Consider the following 24,153-nt stretch of genomic DNA (forward strand, 5'->3'; position numbering starts at 1 on the left):
CTTCCAAACCGTAATATTATTAAGCATTCATCCCGAGATCTTCTACTTTTTCAACTCTCAGCCTTAGAATAGATGAACTCGTCTTCTTTGACATCACCCCCACTCTTCTTTCTCCATCTTCCTTGATACCATGTATCAATAATGGTGCAGTTACCGTGGATCAAACACACAACTAGGCTATACACCTGTTCGACAAAATGACTTGAGGACATTTGTTCAAAAATCATCATCTCTGAAAAGTTCCATTCATTTAGTGGATCGATTTTTGGATTTGCCAACCCAAAATTTTGGCCGCCTCAAGTCCTCCACCGCCAAGCCCTAGAACTTTTGAGCAAAAAAATCAATTTTCATGGCTTTAACCAGTTTCTTTTGACTCGGTCTATATATTATTTTACCCATTGGCCAATGACCATCACCTAAAAATTAACTAAACATTTCTAACTAATCTCTCTCTTTGTTGTTTTTTGTTTCAAAAGAAACTAGGAATTGTTTGTTATCGTGATTGTTATTTTATTCCTAACACTCCTAATCTTCTAGAAACCCTAATTTATTTTTTGTGTGTTTTGTGGTATCTCCTTTCGTTGTTGACCCTACATTTTTCTTAGCCCATATATAGTTTCCATCCCCTCCATCCATTTAAGTTATGTGGATGAACCCATTTGAGTATATGCAGCGTTGTTCTTTGATGTTCGTGAAGATTTTGAGGATGAAGAATTCTTCTTCTTTTTTTGCTTTTATTTTTTATGAATATCTATTAGATCCGTGCAAGAGAGGTTTGTTATCATCTCTGCTGTTGATCCTATTGATGGATTTGGTATATTTATGTCTAATTCATGGGATATTTTTATATATATTTGATTCTCCCTGGATTGATGAGACAATTACACCTTACGGGCGATTATCACCCGAGGTTTCTATTCTCACATCCCTGAACAGTACACCACACAAATGGTAAACACTCAATGTTTACCTATACTTTCTTGTACTTGCAAGTCTATATATTTATATATTTGAGAAAAGGAACCCGAGAGGGGTTCCCACAAGTGGTTATACCCCTTGCATATGTGTATATTCATATAGTGCATATTGTTAGACAAAGGGAACATGTGAGAGAATTCCACAGATACTTACGTCTACCATATGCACTTATGTCATATCTATAATTTTACATGTTATATCTGTAACTCTACTTTCATCACATAAATCTGAACAAAGTAGACTTGGTCGACGATAGTGGTTCAACATGATTTTCATCATGTAAGTCTGAACCTAGTAAACTCGGTCGACGATTGTTCACGGGTGTCGAATCCACCAAAAATAAATTCCTACTCCTAAATAGTAAATAAATAGCAATGTAGGGAGTAAGGTCGATTCCATAGACTGGGATATCTAAAATTGTCGTTTTGATTTAACTAGGTTGTCAGGCGGGCAACTATCGTGCCCACAATGTAAAAATAGATAGAAACAAAATTCGATTGAATAAACTGATGAAATAATATTCTAGCTTCAGGCTCGATTTTTGGTCTGATTTCAAACCGATCCTTGATAACAAGTCTTCTCCTTTAATCAAGGAAGCCTTCTCCTTGATAACTAATCAATTATACTGGTCGAGGACGCCTCAGACCACCAACCCTTCTGTATAAATTAATTGTGGGAATGCCCAACAACCAACCTTTACCCAACAAAGAACAAAGAACCACGAAACACACGTCCGCGATTTAACTCTCGAATAACCTTGAGAACTCAAAGGGTCCAACTCGAACCAACAGCCTCAACCACGCGAGTCGTTTAAATCCAATTGTTATTTCCCTTTACAAATCCAATCAACCACTTAATTGGACACGCCAATGTGTTCTTTGGTAAACCGAATGTGACAGACGATCGTATGGGTTCTTCCAACTATAAGCATCAATGAATTATTTTTGACTTGGTGTCAATACAACTTTATGAGATGACGATTTCGAGCCTTTGGGTACAATTTCGAGTTTCATGGTCCTAAAAATCAAATAAAAAATAACCCAAAAGCTAGACCAAACTAATCCATAAAATTAAACAATTGTAAAATAAAAATAATCCAAAGAAAGTTTATTAAAGAAAAATAAAAAGAAATTTCGAGTTTGGTGGCTGTAGAATGCGCATATGCGCCCTTGTTTCTTTTGAAACCTAAAACTATATATATATAAAATAAAACCTAAAGGGAGGGGTGGCTGTTATGTGCCCCCTTTTCTAAAACCTATTATATAAATTAATAACCTAAATTAATAAAACCTTAAAATAAAAAGAGGCAAGCTTAAAAATAGAATAAGTCTTAATATAAATAGTAAAATAATCTTAAAATATTTATCTTCTGCGTGAACTCGAGTTTTTATGTCAAATTTTTCGTGCAATAATTGTACCCACATGAAATTTGATCGATCAAGTAAAAAATTAGATAAAATTCATGCCCAAAACTAATTAAAATAAATGATAAAGACATGTCGATTAAGTGCATTATCAGTTGTGATTTGACATAGAGGATCTTACTCTCCACGTAATTTTGGGTTGTGAGAGCCACGATAGTACGATCAACCAGTGGTTACTTTTCATAAGTCTCACCCATGTGTCTGGGAGTAGAGCCACTTATTACCTTTCTTAAGCCTCCCCATGTGTCTAGGAGCAATGTCACTTTATTACCTTCCGTAAGCCTCCTCCCATGCGTTTGGAAGTAGAGGTGCTCATGGGCCGGGCGGCCCGGCCCGGCCCGGCCCGATGGCCTGCCCGAAATATGGGAGGGTTTGGGTAAAAATATAGACCCGAAATATGGACTTGGGCAAAAAAATGAGACCCGATTAAAAAACGGGCCGGGCCTCGGGCACCACCTTTTTTGCCCGGGCCTTGCCCGGCTTGGCCTGAATATAATAAATATTTTAATTTTTTTTAATTTTAAAATACTTTTAAAATACTTTTTTTAAATTTTTAAATTTTTTTAAAATACTTTTTTTAATTTTTTTAATTTTAAAATATTTTTTAAATATTTTTTAAATTTTTGTTTTAATTTTTAAAATAAATTTTTGGTATTTATTTAAAAGACGGGCCAGGCCGGGCCCGGGCTTATGAATTTTTTTCTGGGCCGGGCCTGGGCAAAATTCTAGGCCCATATTTCGGGTCGGGTCGGGCCCGGGCCTAGGACCCGGGCCGAAATTTTTTTTTGGGCTCGGCCCAGCCCATGAGCACCTCTATTTGGAAGCAAGGCCACTTTATTATTTTTCATAAGTTTCCCTCAATGCATCTAGGAGCAGAGTCACTTTACTACCTTCAGTAAGCCTCCCTTCTGCATTTGAGAGTAGGGTCATTTTATTACTTTTCGTAAGCTTCTTTCTTGCGTCTCAGAGTAGGGCCACTTTATTATCTTCCATAAGCCTCCTCCATTCGTTTGGGAGCAGGACTCTTTTATTTACAATAAAGCTCCCCCATACATTTGGGAACAAGACAATTGGGCTCCTTCGTGAACCCGTTAGGCTCTCGATGAAGGTAAAGCATATCTTCAAACCGTGAATCCTTTGAGCCCTCAATTGTTTTAACATCACTTTCCATTTAGGGTAAACTTATGTAATAAATTAGTACATGGATTTAGTGGGTAAAAAATTAGATAAGATTTTGAAAGTGGGAGATAGGCTTGTGAAATATGAGTTATATTTTGAATTTTTGTAGGAAAATCCAATATCGACGTTATGGGTTTTTTAAAAGGTCACAAGCTAATTAAAGAAGTCTGGCATAAAAAAAAGGAATGAATTAAGAAAATAGATAGAGGTTTTAGTCAAATTGAATGGAAGTAAGTATAATAAAAGTTGGTGTGCAGATCATGTGGTTTGAACAGAAAGTAAATATAATAAAACAATAAATTTTTGTTTTTCAAAAAAGATGGAGCCAAGAAATCTGAGAAGAGTAAGACCATAAATAATGTGAAATCTGCAACCCTTATACAAAATACTGGAATTCAAAAATAAGGGATAATATATAATGTCTGTATAAGAAAAAAAACACATATATAGTTGAGACTGAAGCAGGCCACATCAAGTCACTTAGAAATGGCCCTCGTTTTCTTGAGGAGATAAGTTCAAATCAGGGAGCATTGCCAAGTTCTTGTGGAGCCTTACTACAGAGCTAGGGAACATGACGGTGTTGTAGAGGGAGAGCTCCTTCACCAAACGCTCCTCTTGCACCCTGGAGAAAAAATACTTGTCCATCCACATGCCCGTCAGTTGACTCACCGATGGAATCACCAGCTTCTCCACTTTTAATGAGCAAAGTGTCTGAAAACATCCATTGTCACCAGGCCTTTCCATTCATTTTATAATTACGTAAAAAAATAAAAAACAGTTTGATTTTAATTACCGATTCAATACAGTTTTCCAGTACGTAAGCCATCCCTAGCCGCCTATATTCCCCACGGGTTCCAATGAAAGGCATCTCTGCCAACCTTTTTCCATGCACCCTGGAAACCAGTACTTGAAGTTAATATGGGAATTGGGGTCAAGTAATACTTTTAGAAAAATAAAATAAAATAAAAAAGACCTTATTGATGCCACACTGATGATTTCATCATTCTTTTCTAGGATAGCAGTATAAAATCCACTGTAGTTAATTCGGGTCACGTAGGACCTGGAAACGAGAAAGATTAAAACTATTAATCCTATTTTATTTATGTTGGTAAGTTGAGAACTAGTTTAAAGAGTTGCAACAAATGATTACCCTCGATTGTACACAATGCTTTGGACGATATTGGCTCTTGTATGGCGGTCAACGGTAGACAGGAAACACTCGTTCATTACCAGCCACGCCACAGCAATCTTGGAGTTGCACTGTATTCTCTTGTACTCCTCTTCTCCATAGGAACCAGTGAATGGCTCATCTGTGCGTTGGAGCAGAGTCCAAGTAAGGCCATCTTGGAGCTCATTTTGTGATCCCAGCAAATTATGTAACCCTTCATATATCTATTGTACAACTTCATAGTCAATCATTTTTTTTCTTTCAATGTTAATCACTTGAGAAAATGATGGGGGATGGTGGGTACCTTTCTGCAACTACTTCCACAGAAGGCAACTGGAGGATTCATCAGATCCAACGTTTCTCCTCCACACCTGAAATGATCTGTAAACAAAGAGCAATGGTTGAAATCCTTCCATAGAGTTTGGGTTAAATTAAGTACTACTTACATTTTTTTTCACATTGGCTACACTGCATCAAAGGGCCATTGCCATTGCCATTGCCACAGTATTTGCAGATACAGTATGGACATAGCCAATCACCTTGGGGAATAATCTGCATTTTCCATTTCCAAAAAAAAAAAAATAAAACCAAACACCAATACGTATGTATCTAGAGAGAGACCATTAAAGGAGTTTGTTTTGAATTACCTCCATGAAAATACACCTGGGATGAAATGTTGAGGGACATCTTTCGCAGCAAATCAAATCCCCACCATCAGCACAGACCATACAGGCATCATCATTTCTGTCAACAGCTTTGGATGCAGGCTGGATGTTATTGAATGTACGCCTTTCTTCCTCTTCCTTATCTTCCCATGCTTCTATTTGGCAATCCAACAAGGAAACCTGAGACCCTGCCAAGTATATATATTGATAAGGCTTCCTGGTTTTACGCCCTGAATGAACCTCAAATTCCTCCACTGTTAGCTGACCAGAACAACAGCTACATAAAATGCCTTCCCTATTCACTTTGCCTTCTCCAAGTATATTCCCTGACTGTGCAGCAACATACCAAACTGCTTCCTTTTCTTCAATTACACCCGACCCTATCAACCAAGACAACACTGTTCTCCTGCTTATTTGTGCTTGAGGCACCTGGGAAAATCTCTTCCTCCTCCTCCTATGTCTCTCTCTCAGTCCTCGCTTATGTTCTTCCCCATTGCCCCTTGCTCGCTTCCCACTTAAATTCCTGATAGAACTTGCACCACCAGCTCTTGCAGTATTGTTCTGGGTTGACCTCCTAGGAGTCCTAGAGGGTGTCAAAAAATCAGGGTCCGAATCATCTTGGCTTTCACTATCCGAACCACTTGATCCCAAATAAGCACCCCTGGTATTTAATAAGTTCCTGTTCCTAAAATTATATGCCATGATCTTTGCAGTGATTACTTGTCTTCTGAATCTGAAAAAAAAATGAAGAAAACTTTACTCTAATTTAGCAACAATAAGATTTTCCATGCAAACAAAGAATCAAATTATTTCAACTATGTCTCATGTTAGAATTATTGCTTGATTTGTTTCCATTTCAATTTTTGTTTTCACAATGATGAGATAAATTTATAGGGTCCATCAACAAATCTCATTTCTCTTTGGCTAGTAAAGATGAACAAAATGATAAGTGTATAAAACGGCTACCATTTTCACTCAATTTGCAATATTACAGCAAGTGAAAACCATTTTTTTCTACTTCTTTAATTTTTTTTATTACATATATAAGAATACTTCTATTCTGATTTTTATATTTTAGGGTTTCAGAGTTATGCAAGAAACCACATATTTTACCTATATAATAATTCAAAATTTTAGACAAGTACAAATATATATATATTCACAAATTCAACAATCAGATGGTTAAAATATTAATCGTATAAAAAATTATCAAAGAATATAACGGATTTCTCCTATATATATATATGTTTGAATTCATTTTTTTACCAATACATTTTACGGTAATTAGGAAGAAAACCAACTAATCACATTTTTAAAATTATTTGACACATTTTATTTCCAAAAAGAAGTTATATCAAAGCAATCTAATTAACTTAAGCTAAAAAGATTTTGTTTCATTACATTTTTTTGGAAAATGATAATTAGATCTAAGAATATTAAACACATCATGATATAATTGTAGACCCAAATTTATGTTTGACATGAAATTACTATGTTATTATTAATTTTTTTATTTTTTATTTGTTTTGTTTTAGGATTTATTAGATAGAGGGAAAAAATTAAGATTGCCCAACATAAGAAAAATTCAAGATTTAAAATTATTACAAAAAAAATCAAATTATTAAAAAAAAACCAAGCTTTTAAAGAAAATTATAAGTGTTCTGTTGTTAATTTTTAGGATTGGAACACCAACCGTTCTAAATCCTTCCATTTCACTACAATTTTTTGGGACCAAAAATTTAGTCATAAAAATTATTTTCCTTTTTAACTTGTTGAGTTAAACAAAGTAATAATAAATCTTAATTTAATTGCAAAAGCTTGAAAGAATATACCTTCTATTTTTTTTGAAATGGATCCTTTTCTTGCTAGAAAACTTGACTCATATGCGGTTTCTTCAGATATCTGTATCGGTTAAATGAACGACCTGTAATTTTCTTTCAAACATCTTTATTGACAAGTGAAATTTATCAAAAAAACAAAGAAAAAATCAAAATAAATGTTAATTAAAATCAAACAGAAAAGCAATAAAATTGTAAGATTCAAATTTCAGGTGATATTACCTCTTCGAAGGCAAAATTGATTTAGGGTTTGGAAAGATTATCACTTATAAGCCGAAACTTATGTAGCTACTTGTTCAGTGAAGAACAACACGAGGCAATAATGTTACACTGCATGCAACTATGTATTGCAAAGTGTTTCACTTTTGCCAAGTGATGAGAGAAATTCCAAAAGAAAAATCTAATGTCTTTAAAAGTAGATTCGCCAATTTTTATAGGAAATATCGCCGTCTTTAAGAAAAAAGAGAGAGGATTTATCCCACTTAATCTCATTAGATTTTTAAAATTTACAATTAGGGTTGGCCGATTTTATAGAAAGTATCGTCCGTCCCGCGGTAAATAAATATAAAATTTTCTTTTAAAAATAAACTATCTTACTTTACCATTAACTTTTTTAATCTCATAAGTAGAGTTGATATTTTTTTTAAAATAAATTAAATTAATTTTAAATTAAAAACTAAATAAATTTATAATAAATTAAATAAATTTTAAAATATTAAATTAATTATTAATAAAAGTAAAAGCATGTAACAAATATTTAACCTTGTTAAAATTTTCACTTTCACTGTAAGAAAAATAAAATCTAAGAAAGGGCATTTAAGACATTTTCTCTTAAATTAGTGTACAGCTGGCAAAACTTTTACTTTTATGGAAGGGAAATCAAAATTTTGGTGGCTTTTGTTCTAAATTAGATAAAAACATGTCAAATATGTTTTTTTTAATATATTTATTTCCATATACAGAATTTTTCAATAAATTGGTTGCCATAATAGATTTTCCATGTATAGAAAACTTTCCATTTACCATAGAATTTTCATTTCTTTGGTGAAAACCATGTATAGTTTTTATTTTTGAAGTTTAAATTTTTCGGATTTTTTTTATAAAGATTGAGTTTTTAGGGATAAATCTTAAAATTATATATAAAATTTGATTTTAATGTGGTATTGGATATATGAACTTTAATTTGGTGCAATTATACATGTAAAACTCTAATTGTGGTTCAAATCTATATTTGAAACTTTAATTTTGATTTAATCATACACATTTAAAAAATAAATACATCAATTTATTTTTATTTGGGATAAATATAATTATTTATGTATGCAATATATAAATATAAAATGATATGATATCAATAATTGTGTTAATAATATACAAGAATTGGATCAAATCAAAATTTCATATATAAAATTGTACAAAATCAAAATTCATGTATACAATTGCACATTAAACTATAATTCATATATAATTATGAGATTTATCCTTAAATTTTAAGTGTTTAAGTTTAGGTCCAATTATATTTAAATCATGTTTGGGTTTTACTTCGGATTTCTTCTGATTAATTAGTTTGAATTGAATTTGTCGTAATAATTAAATTATAATTGCAATTGTTGATATAAGTTGCAATTTAAAAAAAAAGTCCTTTGAAATTTTTTTAATAAACAGCGGCTTTGAATTTGATTTCTTTAACTATTGTTTCTTGTAAATACATTTTTATTATATATTGTTAGTATATAAAATTGTTAGACATCTTGAAAATGTTATATCTGTTTTGGCTTAATTTATAAATTGATATTTAAATTATATCTTTTTTTATTTTGGTATCTAAATTTTATTTTGGTCACAAGTGATATTTAAATTATTTTTCTTTTCTCAATCACCTAATCAAACCATTAGTCAAATCAATAAGTCTATTTAAAAAAAACAAATAACACACAAATTAGTGGGCAATTTACTAAAAAAAGCCTAATTTTTTTAAAATTTACTGAAATGGGTCCGGTATTTTATTATTTACCGGAATGGGCCCTTTTCCCCGAAATCGCGTCCACGTCAGCGCGATGTCAGGGTACGTGCCAGCAAATCGCGGCACCGTCAGCGCGCTTTGCTGACATGACAACAAATCGCGCTTCAGAGGACGCGATTTGTGTCCACGTCAGCAAATCGCGCTGACATGGCCGCGATTTACCCCGCGCATGAACAGTACAACGGTCAAAAAATTGATCGTTGCCTCCCCCCCAACGGTCAAAAAAAAACTATAAATACCCCACCCCTTTTTTTTCACAAACTAATCCTATCTCAAATTTCCTCTCAATTTCTTCTAAATTTCCTCTCAATTTGCTCTCAAATTCCTTCAAAATTTCTCTTAAATCTCTATTTTTAAATAATTTTAATTTTTTTTATTTTTAAAAAAAAAATTTAAACCGTAAAAATTTGTACGATTTCAGCAATGGCCGGAGAATTGACTCGTCTTGATAAGCATCACATATCGGTGGAACAAATGAAAATGGTAAGCGTTAAATTTAATTTTTAAATATTATTTAAGAATTTTTTATTTATGCATTTTTAGATAATTATTAATTTATTATTTGTTATAAAAGTCTGTAGATAAAATATTGGAATGCAATATCCGGAATATGCATGCTCCTCCATCACCGTTGGTAGAGAACTACCTGCGGGAAGCGGGTTTTTGGCACGTGGCGACAATAGGCCGGGGATGCAAGGTGGACCCGAAACTAATCAGTACGTTGATCGAAAGGTGGAGACCCGAGACGCACACATTTCATCTTCCATGTGGAGAGTGCACTATCACTTTGGAAGATGTCAGTCTGCAATTGGGATTGCCGGTGGACGGGTACCCAGTCACCGGGTCTGCCCAATCTAGCGATTGGCTTGCGGTGTGCTACGAGCTTTTGGGCCCTATTCCGGAGAAAATGGAGGGAGATAAGATTGAGATGGGCTGGTTACGAGACACATTCCCGGATCCGGATGAAGATTCAACCAAAATAGAAAGAATCTGATATGCTCGGGCATACATTCTTCAGTTAATTGGAGGTTATCTCATGCCTGACTTGTCACGGAGCCGCATACATCTAAGATGGCTGCTGAAACTCGTTGATTTTAGAGCAGTTGGTGAATTGAGTTGAGGGTCTGCCGTCTTGGCAACGTTATATAGGGAGATGTGCGGGGCGACGCGACCGAGGAAAGTAAAAATCGGAGGTTGCCTGTCCCTACTGTAGTCATGGGCACGGTTTCGCTTTCCATTTCTACGTCCTCGAGTGGACCACCCATATACATTCCCACTGATAACGAGGTAAATTTTATATTAGATTTTACAATTATTATGTAGATTTTTAAAAATAAAAGTATGTTAAAAATTTGTTTAATTAGATGGAACCATCCGGCAAGTCATACTCGATTACCTACCTCTCTTGAAGATATACGACTTCTATTAGACCAACAGTCGGAAGCACATGTAAGTATTAAATAAAATTGATATGTCCATCATTCGCTAGTCGATTGGTATTTAGTATTTAGTATTTAGTATTATGTATATAACTAATATTTCTATCATGTTCATATAGTTTCAATGGACACCATACAGGGTGTTACGACAATTTGGATGTAGACAACCGATTCCTGTGGAACCTGAGGTATTTGACGATCATCACAAAATCGACCTTCGACAATTGAATACGGATTGGCCGAGATTCTGGTCCGAGTACATCCAAATGTGGGAAGATCGATATGACTATATACCTAGTATGGAACGGATCATCGTTTTGGAGTTAGCGTGCGTGTCAGAATACATGCCATGGTTTAGGATCCATGGCAAGCCGTATTTACTATTGCCAGAGGAGAGGCAACAGCAATTACGTGTCCAAAGGGAAAGACGCGGTCCTTTAAATCCAAGACGACAGGACGACAATGCTGGCCCTTCAACGACGCCCAGACATTCACCCGGCCCAACGAGAGCACCGACACAGTCACCCGACCCAGCAATTCAACCAATGATACCCACGCAACCGCCTTTTCAAATGATGCCAGGTGCGTTTCCTAGCCCTTTTATGTATCCTAACCCTTATATGTTTCTTTTTTCGAGTCCTATGGCAGGTTGGAGCCAATGGCCCGGTTCAGCTCCATTTCCTGCTACGCTGAGTGGACCGCCGATGTATAGGCCAGCGACACATGAGGGATCGCAAGAGGGGCCGTCAGGGAGCTCTTCTTTTTACCAATCCCCACTACCGTATGGGTTTCAAACACCATCGCCGTTGGTGATGCAAACACCTCCACATTCACAATTCTATGAATGTGGCTCATCTTCCTAACTCCGACAACCAGATGCCTTACTGGAAGAACCTGAATCCCCACCAGAAGAACCACAACCGTAGCCAGAAGCTGGACAAAGAAGGAATCCAGCGCGTAACCGTCGACGGCCGCCATGTGGCACTGAATCTCCCGAGCACAGACATTGATTTTTGGATTTAAATTTATTTGTACAAATATTTTGAATATTTTGATATTTTTTGATGTAATAAAATAGAAATTTTTTTAAGTTATTACTTAAAAATCCTAAACCCTTAACTTATTAAAAATTTATAAATTTATAAATTATAATTAAATGCATAATTTAATTGACAAACCTTTAACCCTTAACCTAAAAACCCTAACCCTTAAATTTAAAACCATAAACCCTGAACCTAAAACCCCTAACCTTAAACCCTTAACCTAAAAACCCTAAACCTTAACCTAAAAACCCTAAACCTTAACCTAAAAACCCTAGACCCTTAACTTAAAAACCATAAACCCTTAACTTAAAAACCCTAACCCTTAAATTAAAACCCTAAACCCTTAACCTAAAAACCTTAACCCTTAACCTAAAACCCTAAATCTTAACTTCAAAACCCTAAACCATTACCTTTAAAACCTTAAACCCTTCACTTAAAAACCCTAACCCTTAAATTAAAAACCCTAAACCATTAACCTAAAAACCATAACCCTTAACTTAAAAACCTTAAATCTCAAACCCTAAACCTTAACCTAAAAGCCCTAAACCTTAACTTTAAAACCCTAGACCCTTAACTTAAAAACCCTAAACCATTAACTTAAAACCCCTAACCCTTAAATTAAAAATCCTAAACCCTTAAATTAAAAATCCTAAACCCTTAACCTAAAAACCCTAACACTTAACCTAAAAACCCTAAACCCTTAACTTTAAACCCTTAACTTTAAAACCCTAAACTCTTAACTTAAAAACCCTAACCCTTAACTTAAATATAATTTGATAATTTTACTAACATTTATACAATTATCAGTTAATAATTTTATATTCACATAATGTTAGATTTGGAAAAATGTTTTGACTGGTACTAACAATTAATAATTTGATATAATTAGATAATTTCACTAACAATTAATACAATTACCAGTTAATAATTGAAAAAATATATATTTTTTAAAATTACATTCAACTATTGCGATTAGGGCGTGATCGACTTGTATGGCCTGGATTCCTATACCATCCGCACAATTTATGTTGACTGGCTGTTTCTCGGATATCTATATTGTTACATATTCTAGTCGAGCAAGGTCGACCCTTTGGTTTACGATGCAATTCTCTATCCGGTAATAGCTTAAAAGGAGCAAGAGATACGGGCGGCCACTTACGTTCATCTGGGATCAGTGGGAAAACATGTCACTAGACGTTGTACATGTTTTCTAATTTGTACACTTCGTCCACATAACTCATCGGATCCAGACGGAGATTCTGACAAGCTGCAATAACATGAGCGCATGGATAACGAAGTGCATCAAACATCCCACAGTCGCAAGTCCTATTTCGCAAGTGTACACGATATTGCCCGCCAACAACACCTTGGTACGGTCTGTCAAACTCTGTCACCCGAAACCATAAGTTGTCTCGATCATGACACACTGTGTGCATGGTGTTTGCCCGCGCCTTGGCCTTGTTAATTTCTTGAACTACCTTACTGCACCATACATGTCCTCCTTGCATCTAGCTGCATAACTTGCTGCTCGCTTTGGAAATAGCGCAGCCAAACGAAAATATGTCTCTCGTACAACCGATGTTATCGGTAGATGACGCGTTCTTTTAAGAACAGAATTTCTGCATTCAGCCAGGTTTGACGTCATATGGCCATATCGTAGGCCGTCATCGTATGCTTGTGCCCACTGTTCGAAACGTATGTTACAAAGGTAGTCCACCCCTTCTCCGTTAATTGAACGTAAAGTTGCCAACATCTCGTAAAAACAGTTTTTATTTATTTCATACCCTGCCAATATAAGTTCATAGCGAATATTACATACCACTTTTACCAATAAAACTAATTCAAATTAAGAAACGAAATAACACAAATATAGACTAAATACACATGTTGGTCATTTGTCGTCGTTCGCTCTTAGATGGATATTGTCTGTAGTAGTTGGAAGCAACGTGTCTTAGGCAATATCGATGGTGTGTGCACTGCCATAAGCTTCCATGTCGATCAAATACAGCTAGTATACCGGCGCCCCGGTCTGAAATAACACAAATATCAGGTTGGGGGCACACATGCCTCCTTAACCTAGAGAGAAAGAAATCTCAGTCATTAGACACTCCCCCGGTGTTATTACAAATGCAATTGGAAGAATTCTCCCACCGTCATCCTGTGCTACTACAAGTAATAGCCGATGAGTATACCTACCAAACATAAAGGTACCGTCAATTTGTACCAATGGCTTGCAGTATGGAAATGCATTTCGGCATTGCTTAAAGGTCTAAAATAGGCGTTTGAACACTTGGCATCCACGTAGCAATCGGCCGTTGTAGTACGCATGTTCCATTTCAAGGTGTATGATGGCACCTGGGACGTATCTCTTTAGCACTTGACACCACTGCCATATTTCATTATATGAGGCGTCCCACCCACTATGCATCTTCTCCAACGCCTTTTGCTTAGCTATCCAAGCCTTGAGGTAAGAGGGCGTGTACCCCATTTGGCTACGGATATTGGCAATTAACATCGGCACTGAAGTCCTGGGATCTGCTTTTACTGTGGGTAGTATCAAGCTAGCTAACATAGCTGAATCCATCTTCGAATGATCTTGTGAAACACCTATAAACGGAGTACATTAAATAATGCAACATTACATAATAAAAATATTATTCAGATACCGTCAATACTGTACCTGCAGCACATGTATATAGACCTTTGTACTTTTTAATCTCCCACAACCCTGTCCTTTTCCTTAACGAAGCGTAGATTTTCCAAGAACATGTGCCATCTTGCACCGCACACTTCACCTTAAACTTATCAGATTTGGATTTAACGACGTGGTAGTTAACACCGTTTTTGATGCTATGTTGTTTCAAAGCACCAATAAAACTATCCTTGTTGGTAAACTAATTACCAACTTCAAATTCACCCGAATCTAGCCTTGAACTTGTACGATCACACAACCGGTGTGGTAGATCTGGAAACTCTAACGCATCATTTGCAGACAGATCGACATTATGCATGTGGGTTGGATGTGAGTATGCTCTGAATCGTAGATTTTCTTCTTCATCTAAACTTCTTTCAGCATCTTCAGGTTCTGTTGGAATAGGCTCCGATTCAGAAAATAAGCCAACTTCTGCACCATCGGGCCCGGGCTCTCGAGGTGGATCCACATCGGAGTCCTCTTCTAGCCTACAATCATCTGCAGCGTATGAGATCCCCTCACCGGTTGACATCGTAGGGAGTACATCATCCCTTCTTCTGGGCATTTCATAACGTCCCCAATTGGATGTAGATTGCCAACCACTAGAACTTGATGCCGTTTCACCAGTACGTATTTCCAGCATCAAACATCGAGCCACCAATGTACATGTCCAATCCACCGACAGAATGTCTTGCGGGGGATGTGTATTAAACACCGCTACCAAACATAGGTTGTTTCGTGTTTTCTAACCCGCTAACCGAATGTCGGCCAGGGGTCGTGTATACATCTCGAACACCGGTCACAAATACATTATTTAGCGATGTAAATTGTACATATAACTCAATATAAGGTGCTCCACTAGCAAGATGAGTTTGTACCATTGCCTCCAAGCTATGAGCACCTTTTATGTCGAATGAGTCATATGTCACTGGATCAACAGAGGAACAGAATCGATACATAATAGACAAAACTTTCATTGGCGTCGTTCCAAAAATTTACGCCTAATTCTTTTACGAAGTTCTGTCAAATCTATGTTCTGGTTAAAAACTAGTTGCACCATATTCTCCGACAAAAAAAACAACACCATTCTCGATGTGGCAAACCTCAACATCGTAGTAAATAACAGCACTAATACGTTCACTCATATTTGAAACTCTAACCTTCTTAGCCTCTCTAAATTGTTTCTGCTGTGACTTATGCAATCTCAGAACATTTTTTGCCTCAATAATAGTCTTAGCCCAAACATGTTACTGTAGCAAAAGCGCGTCCACGTGGGTGCGATTTCACAAATTCTTTTCATAAAGCATCCTGCTAGAAGCGATTTTATACTATTTGCTCAGAAACGTCAAGTCGAAATTATTTTTCTAGGACCAACTGTAGCAAAAGCGCATCCACGATGGCACGATTTCATAAATTCTTCTCAAATAGCATGCTGCTTGCAGCGTTATTTTATACTATTTGCTCAGAAACGTCAACTCAAAATTATTTTTTCAGGACCTACTGTAGCAAAAGCGCGTCCACGTGGGCGCGACTTCACAAATTCTTCTTATAAAGTATCATGCTTAAAGCGTTTTTTAAACTATTTGCTCAAAAACGTCAACTCGAAATTATTTCTTCCAAGACCAACTGTAGTAAAAGCGCGCCCATGAGGGCACGATTTCACAAATTCTTCTCACAAAACATTCTGCTTGAAGCGTTTTTAAACTATTTGCTCAGAAACGTCAAGTCGAAATTATTTTTCCAAGACCTACTGTAGCAAAAGCGCGTACACGTGGGCGCGACTTCAAAAATCCTTCTGATAAATCATCCTACTTTGATTTTATCTTAAAAACCCATAAACACGAAACGTAATCCAATTTTGAATAAATTTTAATTAATTTAATTACGAAACCCTTAACCCTAATCCCTTATTTATTTACTTTTTTCTCCAAAAACCCTAAAAACCCTAACGTGGGAGACACGGCGAAATCGCGTCCACGTCAGCGCGATGTCAGGGTACGTGCCAGGAAATCGCGGCCACGTCAGGGTGCTTTGCTGACATGGCAACAAATCGCGTCCTCTGAAGCGCGATTTGTGTCCACGTCAGCAAAACGTGCTGACGTAGCCGCGATTTCTTGGCACGTACCCTGACATCGCGCTGACATGGACGCGATTTAGGGGAAAAGGGCCCATTCCGGTAAATAATAAAATTCTGGGCCCATTTCGGTAAATTTTAAAAAAAAATTGGCTTTTTTTAGTATTTTGCCCCAAATTAGTATCTAAGCTATGCCATTTTTCTCAAATTGATACCTACTTTTTATTTTTATCACAAGTGGGTACCTAAAAAATTAGGCATATTGACTTATTTGGCCCTCTAATTTTACAAAAAAAAAGTCATTTTAGCCTTCCATTTAATTTTTTTACCTCTTTTAGCCCTTGAACTTACATTGTTTGTTAAATCACCTTAAATGCCCACACATCATGTGATCTGTGAGTTATAGAATAGTGGAGAAGATCCAATTGGTTAAAAGCAAATATTAAAGTTACATGAGAATATAAAACCAATCTTGTAAGATTCTGTAGGATTAACTTTGACTGGACTTTTTGAGATGCTTCGACTAGCTTTTTGGGTGCTTCTTGTGCCTAAACCATTAAGCTTTGAGTTCTCTTCAAAACGATTTTTGAATCACCTGATTTATAGGTCTATAGGTCGAGATATGGTCACATTTGTAAAGCATTGCAGTTCCCTATGAGAAGTTCAAGATTAATTATTGGGTTTCATAGGTGTAAATTGACTTTTGATGACCTTATGACCACCATTTTGAGTGATTTGTGTGCCTATATCATAGATCTTTGAGTCCTCTTTAAGACGTTTTTTGAACCATTTGATTTCAAGGTATGTAGCCCAAGTTATGCCTATTTTCGTAAAGAAGAGAATATGCAAAGAAGACCTTCTGATACAATTACGTAATCAAATTCAATGAATTTCCAAGAAAATACGGAAATGAATTAGATAAGAGAATTCTTAAGGAATTAAATTGGTATTGGATATGGATACCAATGTATAAAAAATTTGAAAGTGAGATTATGCAAAGAAGACCAAATTGTGATATTTTGAAAAGCTAGAAGACTAAAATGCAAATTGATCAAATTGAGAATATATGAGGCAAAAATGATTATCTAGCATGATAAAAAATCACTTTTGGACTAAATCAAAAAAGATTTGAAAGTATAATGACTAAATTGTATTTTCTTTTACCGAGAAAAGGGTATAAGAGTAATTTTTTCCAAACACGGGCTTACATTAATGGTTTTAATGTAATTTATGAGATTTGAGTTTGATCATGTTTATTTGTTGTAAAGAAAATGTGATTATAGGTAAATTTTGGCTCAAAGTAAGTTTTCATAAAAAGGGCATTTTGGTTATTTATCATAAATTTTATATTGGAAATATTACTTTGATGAGACCATTTATATTTTGGATGAATATGAGTCATTGGATGTGATTAATTGGAAGAGATTAAATAAGGACCACACATTTAATTTTAATGGGATTTTAACCCTAGACTTTAACCCTTCAGGTTGACCAAGTCTTGGGGATTTTTAAAAGGCATAATTGTTGAAAATACCCTCAACGTTTATGGGTTTTTGGGTTTGAGCCCTTAACATTTTTTTGTAGATTAACACCTTTAATGTTACTATTTTTTTAGAAATTAACTCAATTTTAACGATAAATGTGAGTTGACCGTTAATCAAACCGCAAGTCAATGAAGTAGCCTATGTGGCATGCCACATAAGCACAAGGTCATAGATGAGCCATCTATAAAAACAAATTTGTTTAACAAAATTCTTTTTTTTTCATTTTGTTTCAATCTTATTTGTTCTTCTCTTCTTTCTCTCTTTCCTTGTCACATCCCAAAAATCGGATTAGTAGAAATTGGGTTAATGAACTGAGTGGTCACATCCGAATTATTTTTTAGACGACATTGGCACATTTGTCAAATAGAAATTAATGAGAGGGAAAAACCTTCATTGTCGTCCACTTTTGTTACCATGCAAGGGAAGATTTCTTTCCTTGTGTGTGAGTCAACCTTCCTCATTAAGCCCCCTTTTCACTCTCATAATCCCCTTTTTGCTCATTTGTCCCCTCAACATGCCTTTTCCTCCTCCCTTACCTTGTCTGTCGATTCAATGTACCTAGACAAGGTGTAATACACCTTTTGTGTTTCATCTTTTTCTTTCCTCTCCATATTGTTGTTCCTCTCCTTTGCTCCTCCATTTTCTCTCCATTTTTCTTTTGCTTTAGCCATCTACCATCACTTTTGCCCTATTTTCCTCCTCTCCTCCACCATTTTTTTTGCCAACCGAACCATCACCAAACCTCCCCTTTGCCATCGCTCCTCCTATTTGTTTGCTCCAACGCTGCCTTTGCACCACCATTCACCACCGTGGCTACCACCTTACACCACCATAGATAAAATATTCTTTTTCTCTTCAATCCTCAATATTCCTTATTATTTCTCTCTTCCTTTTTTCAAGTGTCGTAACACTCTTCTCCCTCTTCTTCTTTTTTCAGGTTCTCACTAAATCGTCGTCGCGTCATGCCTCCACTGGCGATTAGTGATCCTTCCTCCTTTCTTCACCATTTTTCTATCTCTACCACTCTCTATAGTAAACAAAACCTTAATTATTTTATTTTATTTTCAATTGTTCTTAAATTATTTTGATATCATATACTTTTGAATCACTTTTTCAAGTGATCAGTTTCTCTAGATTCAATTTCATTTTTGACTCAAGACTCCGGTGATCCACCAATCCTTCTGATTCAATCGAGTTAGAGTAAGTATGGTAATGGAATGAAAACCACCATTTCTTCCCTACTTTCTCCTTTAGGCCGAATGTGTATAAGGGATTTTAGTGTATTTTCCTTCAAGTATTAACACATCATATTCTACTTTTGATGAAAGGCTGATTAATACCTTCTCGGAAAGATCCTAATTTCAGAAACAAAATCACCGTTATGACCAAGTATTTACAAAGTTTGAAATGGACGATTTAGTTTAAGTGAGTAATATCATAAAATGTTTAAAAAGACGATTCTTAATGTAAGGTTACTTTGATAACATATCGATATTCCATTGGTGAAGATCTGAGTGCAGGTGTTCTTTAGAGTGGTGTTTCACATCAAATCTACTATCAAGTGTAGGCCTAATCTAATTAAAAATAAATATACATTAATTTTAATGTTCAAACAAATATTATTATTTGGATCGTGTTTTATGCAAATATTTGAAGTATTCCAAAAGGAAGATTTAAACCCATCGGTTTGTATTATATCAAATGACCCAAACCAACTAGATTATCAAAGATATGTTGTGTGGTTATGATTATCACTGTTTGAAAAATATGTTATTCTCATTCTCATGTTATGCCATATTATGCCATATCAAAGATATTTCGATATCTTGAAACAATATGTGAAATGCATGTTAAACATGCCCTACATGATATTATATATTGAGTGTAACACCTTAACCCATACACGTCGCCGGATTAGGGTTACAAGTCATTTCAAAACGTACTAGAATTTTAAACAATCATTACAACTCTTTAACACCAAAATAAAATAAAAACAAAAATATAAAAGTTTATTTTTATAACATGGCTGAAAATAATTATTTTATTATCAATACATCATGAGCCAAGTAACTAAGTTACTAATGAGCATTTAAAATCACAACCAAATTCAAATATCCTAGGCATGATTAACCAACCTTATTTCAAAATTATATAAGGTTAACATGAGCTTATTCGGTCATCACTTGTGAATTAATTGGCTCATTAACAAATTTGTATAATGATATGACTAAATCTATTTTACTTAAGTAATATAATCAAATATGCTATTTAACCAAGTCATGATTTAACAACTTTAATAGTTCATATAATTAAAACACAAACATATAGTAGCCGAATTTAATGACTACTTAAAGGGGCCGAATATACATGTAAATATATATATGATATAAACCTTCTATTACCAACCGAAATTCTTAATTAGTGACTTAATAATTTCTAACTCATTGGTAATCAAACTAAGGTCACTTTTAAAAAAAATAAGTTCAACATGCATATAATCAATTATTCATGCCATTGTCGAAGGTATATAATTAACTATTTCATTATAATTATTTTAATCACAAACTTTAAAACTAAACATATCTTTTTACTTATATACCAAAACCAAACATATATACCATATAAAAAAATATTCACACTATACAAATAATGCACACTTAAAGCAACTAATCCATGCATCCACATTCAACTTAATATAATCATAATTACTTATACTCAATATTTAGCTTATCTCACAACCAAGACTAATCATAACCCAATACATATATCACTTATACATATGTGCCAATTACTTAATCTAATAATAATCAACTTATCATTATTTGTTATAATACATTTATCAAGCATACTTACACCATATGTTTTACTGCCGAAACTTATAAACAAGGCATCACCGAATACATCTATATATATATATATATATTACCTTATAAATACTGTCCATTTAGAATTAAATGATGTTTAAAATATACTTAAGCCATGATTCAACAAAAACCAAACATAGAAAATTAAGCCATTTTATATATATAGATCATTCAATTCATACCATGTTATTATAAGCCATTAAACAAATATCAAATTTATAATTATCGAAAATCCCATTATTCTAACAAACATATACACATACTATCATTTAAAAACCAACTTCCAATAATTAAACATACCATTTTCAATTTCATATCCAACCATAATCCCAAATCAATACACACTTGACCATATAAACCTTCCTTTATTCTATCAACTTTACTACTAATCCAAACAAACCAAATACTTGAGTTTTAATAAGTGCTTTTCAAATAATAAATTACTTGGTATTTAAAATTTAGAGTTTTCGTAAAAACAATTGAAACCTAATTGTGTTCAACAAGTAAATGTTTTCAATAGTTTTAATGTGACTTCCAAGATTTGGCCACAACGTCTAGGCTGGGTTTGGGGTGTTACATCCCCTCTAGCTACTATCGTAGTTGTGTCCAGCCCTTACCATCTCCACCTTCCCTCTCACTCCTCACCATCTCAACCCCCGTCACCACTCTTTTCCCTCCCACTCCTCATCGTCGATCTCACGAAAAACGTTTCAAAAAGAGGAATAAAAGTTATTGGGTAATAAATATTGGTTCCTGGTTCTCTAGGGTTTGACATCTTCGTTTTGGTGTCCCTGCTTATTGTCTTTTTGATAATCTGACATAAAGGAATACGACGGCGAGAAAAGAGGAAGTTACGAGGTTACTCGAGATGGTCTTTTATGAAACCACCTATGTGGAAGCTCAAGCCGTCATGGAGTACGATTACTATTCCAAGTTCTAGTTTGTTGTTTGCTTTGCCCCTACCACAACATTTTGTTCTTAGTGTAAATCTGTTCCTTACTGGTTCGTTTCTATTTTCCCCTTTTATAGATAGATTTAAATTTTGACCTAATTTGTGCAAATATAAATGCAAATTCCGAGGGGTTTCTTTATGGTGGTTGTTAAATAGTAGGAGCAACTGAATTATTTTTGATAATTTATAGTTAAGAGTAATTGTAATTGTTGAAGATGAATTGAATAGTGAATATAAAAAGTTACTTCGGGTTTGAAGGGGGAATGGTGGGATAAATATTTCAAGAGAGATGTTTAAAGCCTTGAATTTTGATGGAAAATGATTGGGTTTTCACACTGTAGTTGTCTTTTTCTAAGCATTATTCTTAAGAGTAAAGAATTTTGTTAAACAATTTTGTTTTTATAAATGACATCTTTATGACCTCGTGTTTATGTGGCATGCCACATATGCTACTTAATTGACCTGTGGTTTGATTTACGATCAACTCACGTTTACCGTTAAAATTGGGCCGATTTCTAAAAAATTGTAAAGTTAAAAATGTCAATCCAAAAAAAAAGGTTAAGGGCTCAAACCCAAAAACCCATAAACATTGAGGGTATTTTTAACAATTATACCTTTTAAAATGAAAGAAAGAAGGGAGAAACTCCCATATTTTCCCCCGTGTATAGCTAACATAAGAAGAGAAGAGAAGTTATTCTCTTAGGTTCTCCCTTTCATTTCCCCCACAATCCATGCCAAATCTTTAATTTTTCACAAAAAAAAAGTAGGAAAACTTCATCCAAGCTTGATTCCTCCATTAAACCATCTATTTTAACCTAGGGTTTTCATCAGCTAGTGAGAGAAAAGTTGATCTAGTGAGAGAAAGTCAAGAACAATGGTAAGAAAGTGCATTTTGTCATCTTAATCATGATTATTCAAGGTTGTTTGGCTTGATTTCTACATGAGCGTGATTTTCATATTATTTATGTTATGTGTTTACGAATAAACATCTAGGTAAGAGAGAAATAGTACTCTGAGCAATAATAGGAAATCTTAGATTAGTAAAAATATAGAAGTTTGGTAATTTTGTTCATTCAAAGTAATACAATTACTCAAAGAACAATCCTTACATTATTTTGCTAAATACTGATAATCTTAGTTATTTAATTGGTTAAATGCTATACTAGGGTATAATACTAATAATTACAACAAAGTGAAACTATTTTAATTGAAGTAAAAGCAGCGACAAAGTAAGAACATGTTGTGGCCTTGGGCTAAAGTGTGAATATCAAGATTCTAATAAGCTATGATACGTGTTGAGAAGAAATCAGTTAAACCATGATAAGTGGCAAATTTAATGATATTAATTTACAAGTGGATAAATGAATAAGCTATGGCATTAAAATGACAATGTGTGCAAGTGTGAAAAGTGAATTAAAATGCAATGACTAGTGTAATAACAATGGATGGAATAATGAAATGTGATATGAAACCTTAAATGTAATGGAAAAATGAAACAAAGAAATGGCAAAGGGCTTATTGAGCCTTTACAAGTGTGTTTTATAATATGTGAGTATATATGAACTAAGGTGGGCTAAAGCATAGAGATTAGTATTGAGAATCATTTAATGAACATAAGAGTATGGAAGCATGAATCTTGAATTTAAAAAGTGATTAATTCTCATCGAATTCTTAAATATAAATATGATATGTCAATATTGCATTAAAAAGTATTAAGTGGCAATGGTATCCATATGTGCATAAATGAATACTTGCATGTGATATTATATGTGAAATTGTGTATATGTGTATATAGATGTGATAAATTAGAATTGACTCATAATGTAAGCTTCGCCTTTGTAAACTTAGTGAAGTCATTAGGATAAAATTAGTATGCTATAGGGATTGGTTAGTGCACATGTGTTAGAAGATAATGGTTAGAATATGCCTTCAAGCGTAGCACTTATGTGCATTATGGATCCAATTTTAGGGTGTTCTAATGGACGCACTTCTAGAATAATGTTTTGAGATGATTGATCGGCTTTCCGTGTATACAAATTTTGTCTTACTAAAGGTTATATGATCCAAAAGGTGTGGAAACTTAAGTGTTAAAAATATTAAACTAAACATGAGTCAAGCAATGAATCCAAGAGGTTAAAATGAACTAATTTGCAGTCTCCCTTGAATATAAACTAATGTTGAATCATGAAGCCACTTGTAATTGTGAAAAATAAAGAATGAGACATATATACTAACTTTGTTTAAAGGAAAGTTGATTCTTAAATTGCATA

The 24,153-nt window shown here is 34.5% G+C and overlaps 1 protein-coding gene across 1 annotated transcript; it reads right to left on the minus strand.

Moving 5' to 3' along the window:
• Positions 1–3,866: 3,866 nt before the first annotated feature.
• LOC107929364 (increased DNA methylation 1) lies at positions 3,867–7,714 on the minus strand. Its single transcript, XM_016860759.2, has 9 exons — positions 7,475–7,714; positions 7,247–7,359; positions 5,397–6,147; positions 5,196–5,301; positions 5,054–5,130; positions 4,732–4,973; positions 4,555–4,641; positions 4,375–4,474; positions 3,867–4,292 (listed from the first exon to the last, which is right to left on the minus strand). The coding sequence occupies exons 3-9, from the start codon at positions 6,114–6,116 to the stop codon at positions 4,062–4,064; spliced, it is 1,563 nt and encodes a 520-aa protein (XP_016716248.2). The 5' UTR covers positions 6,117–6,147; positions 7,247–7,359; positions 7,475–7,714; the 3' UTR covers positions 3,867–4,061.
• Between the last annotated feature and the right edge of the window lie 16,439 nt (positions 7,715–24,153).

This window comes from Gossypium hirsutum, chromosome D08 (genome assembly GCF_007990345.1).
Source record: "Gossypium hirsutum isolate 1008001.06 chromosome D08, Gossypium_hirsutum_v2.1, whole genome shotgun sequence".
Classification (NCBI taxonomy): domain Eukaryota; kingdom Viridiplantae; phylum Streptophyta; class Magnoliopsida; order Malvales; family Malvaceae; genus Gossypium; species Gossypium hirsutum.

Excerpts from the sequence above, each read along its gene's own strand:
- LOC107929364 (XM_016860759.2), bottom strand. The coding sequence starts at position 6,116 with ATGGCATATAATTTTAGGAACAGGAACTTATTAAATACCAGGGGTGCT. Across the intron at positions 5,302-5,396 it reads CCAGGTGTATTTTCATGGAG|ATTATTCCCCAAGGTGATTG; the intron begins GTAATTCAAAAC and ends TGGAAAATGCAG. Across the intron at positions 4,642-4,731 it reads AGCATTGTGTACAATCGAGG|GTCCTACGTGACCCGAATTA; the intron begins GTAATCATTTGT and ends TCTCGTTTCCAG.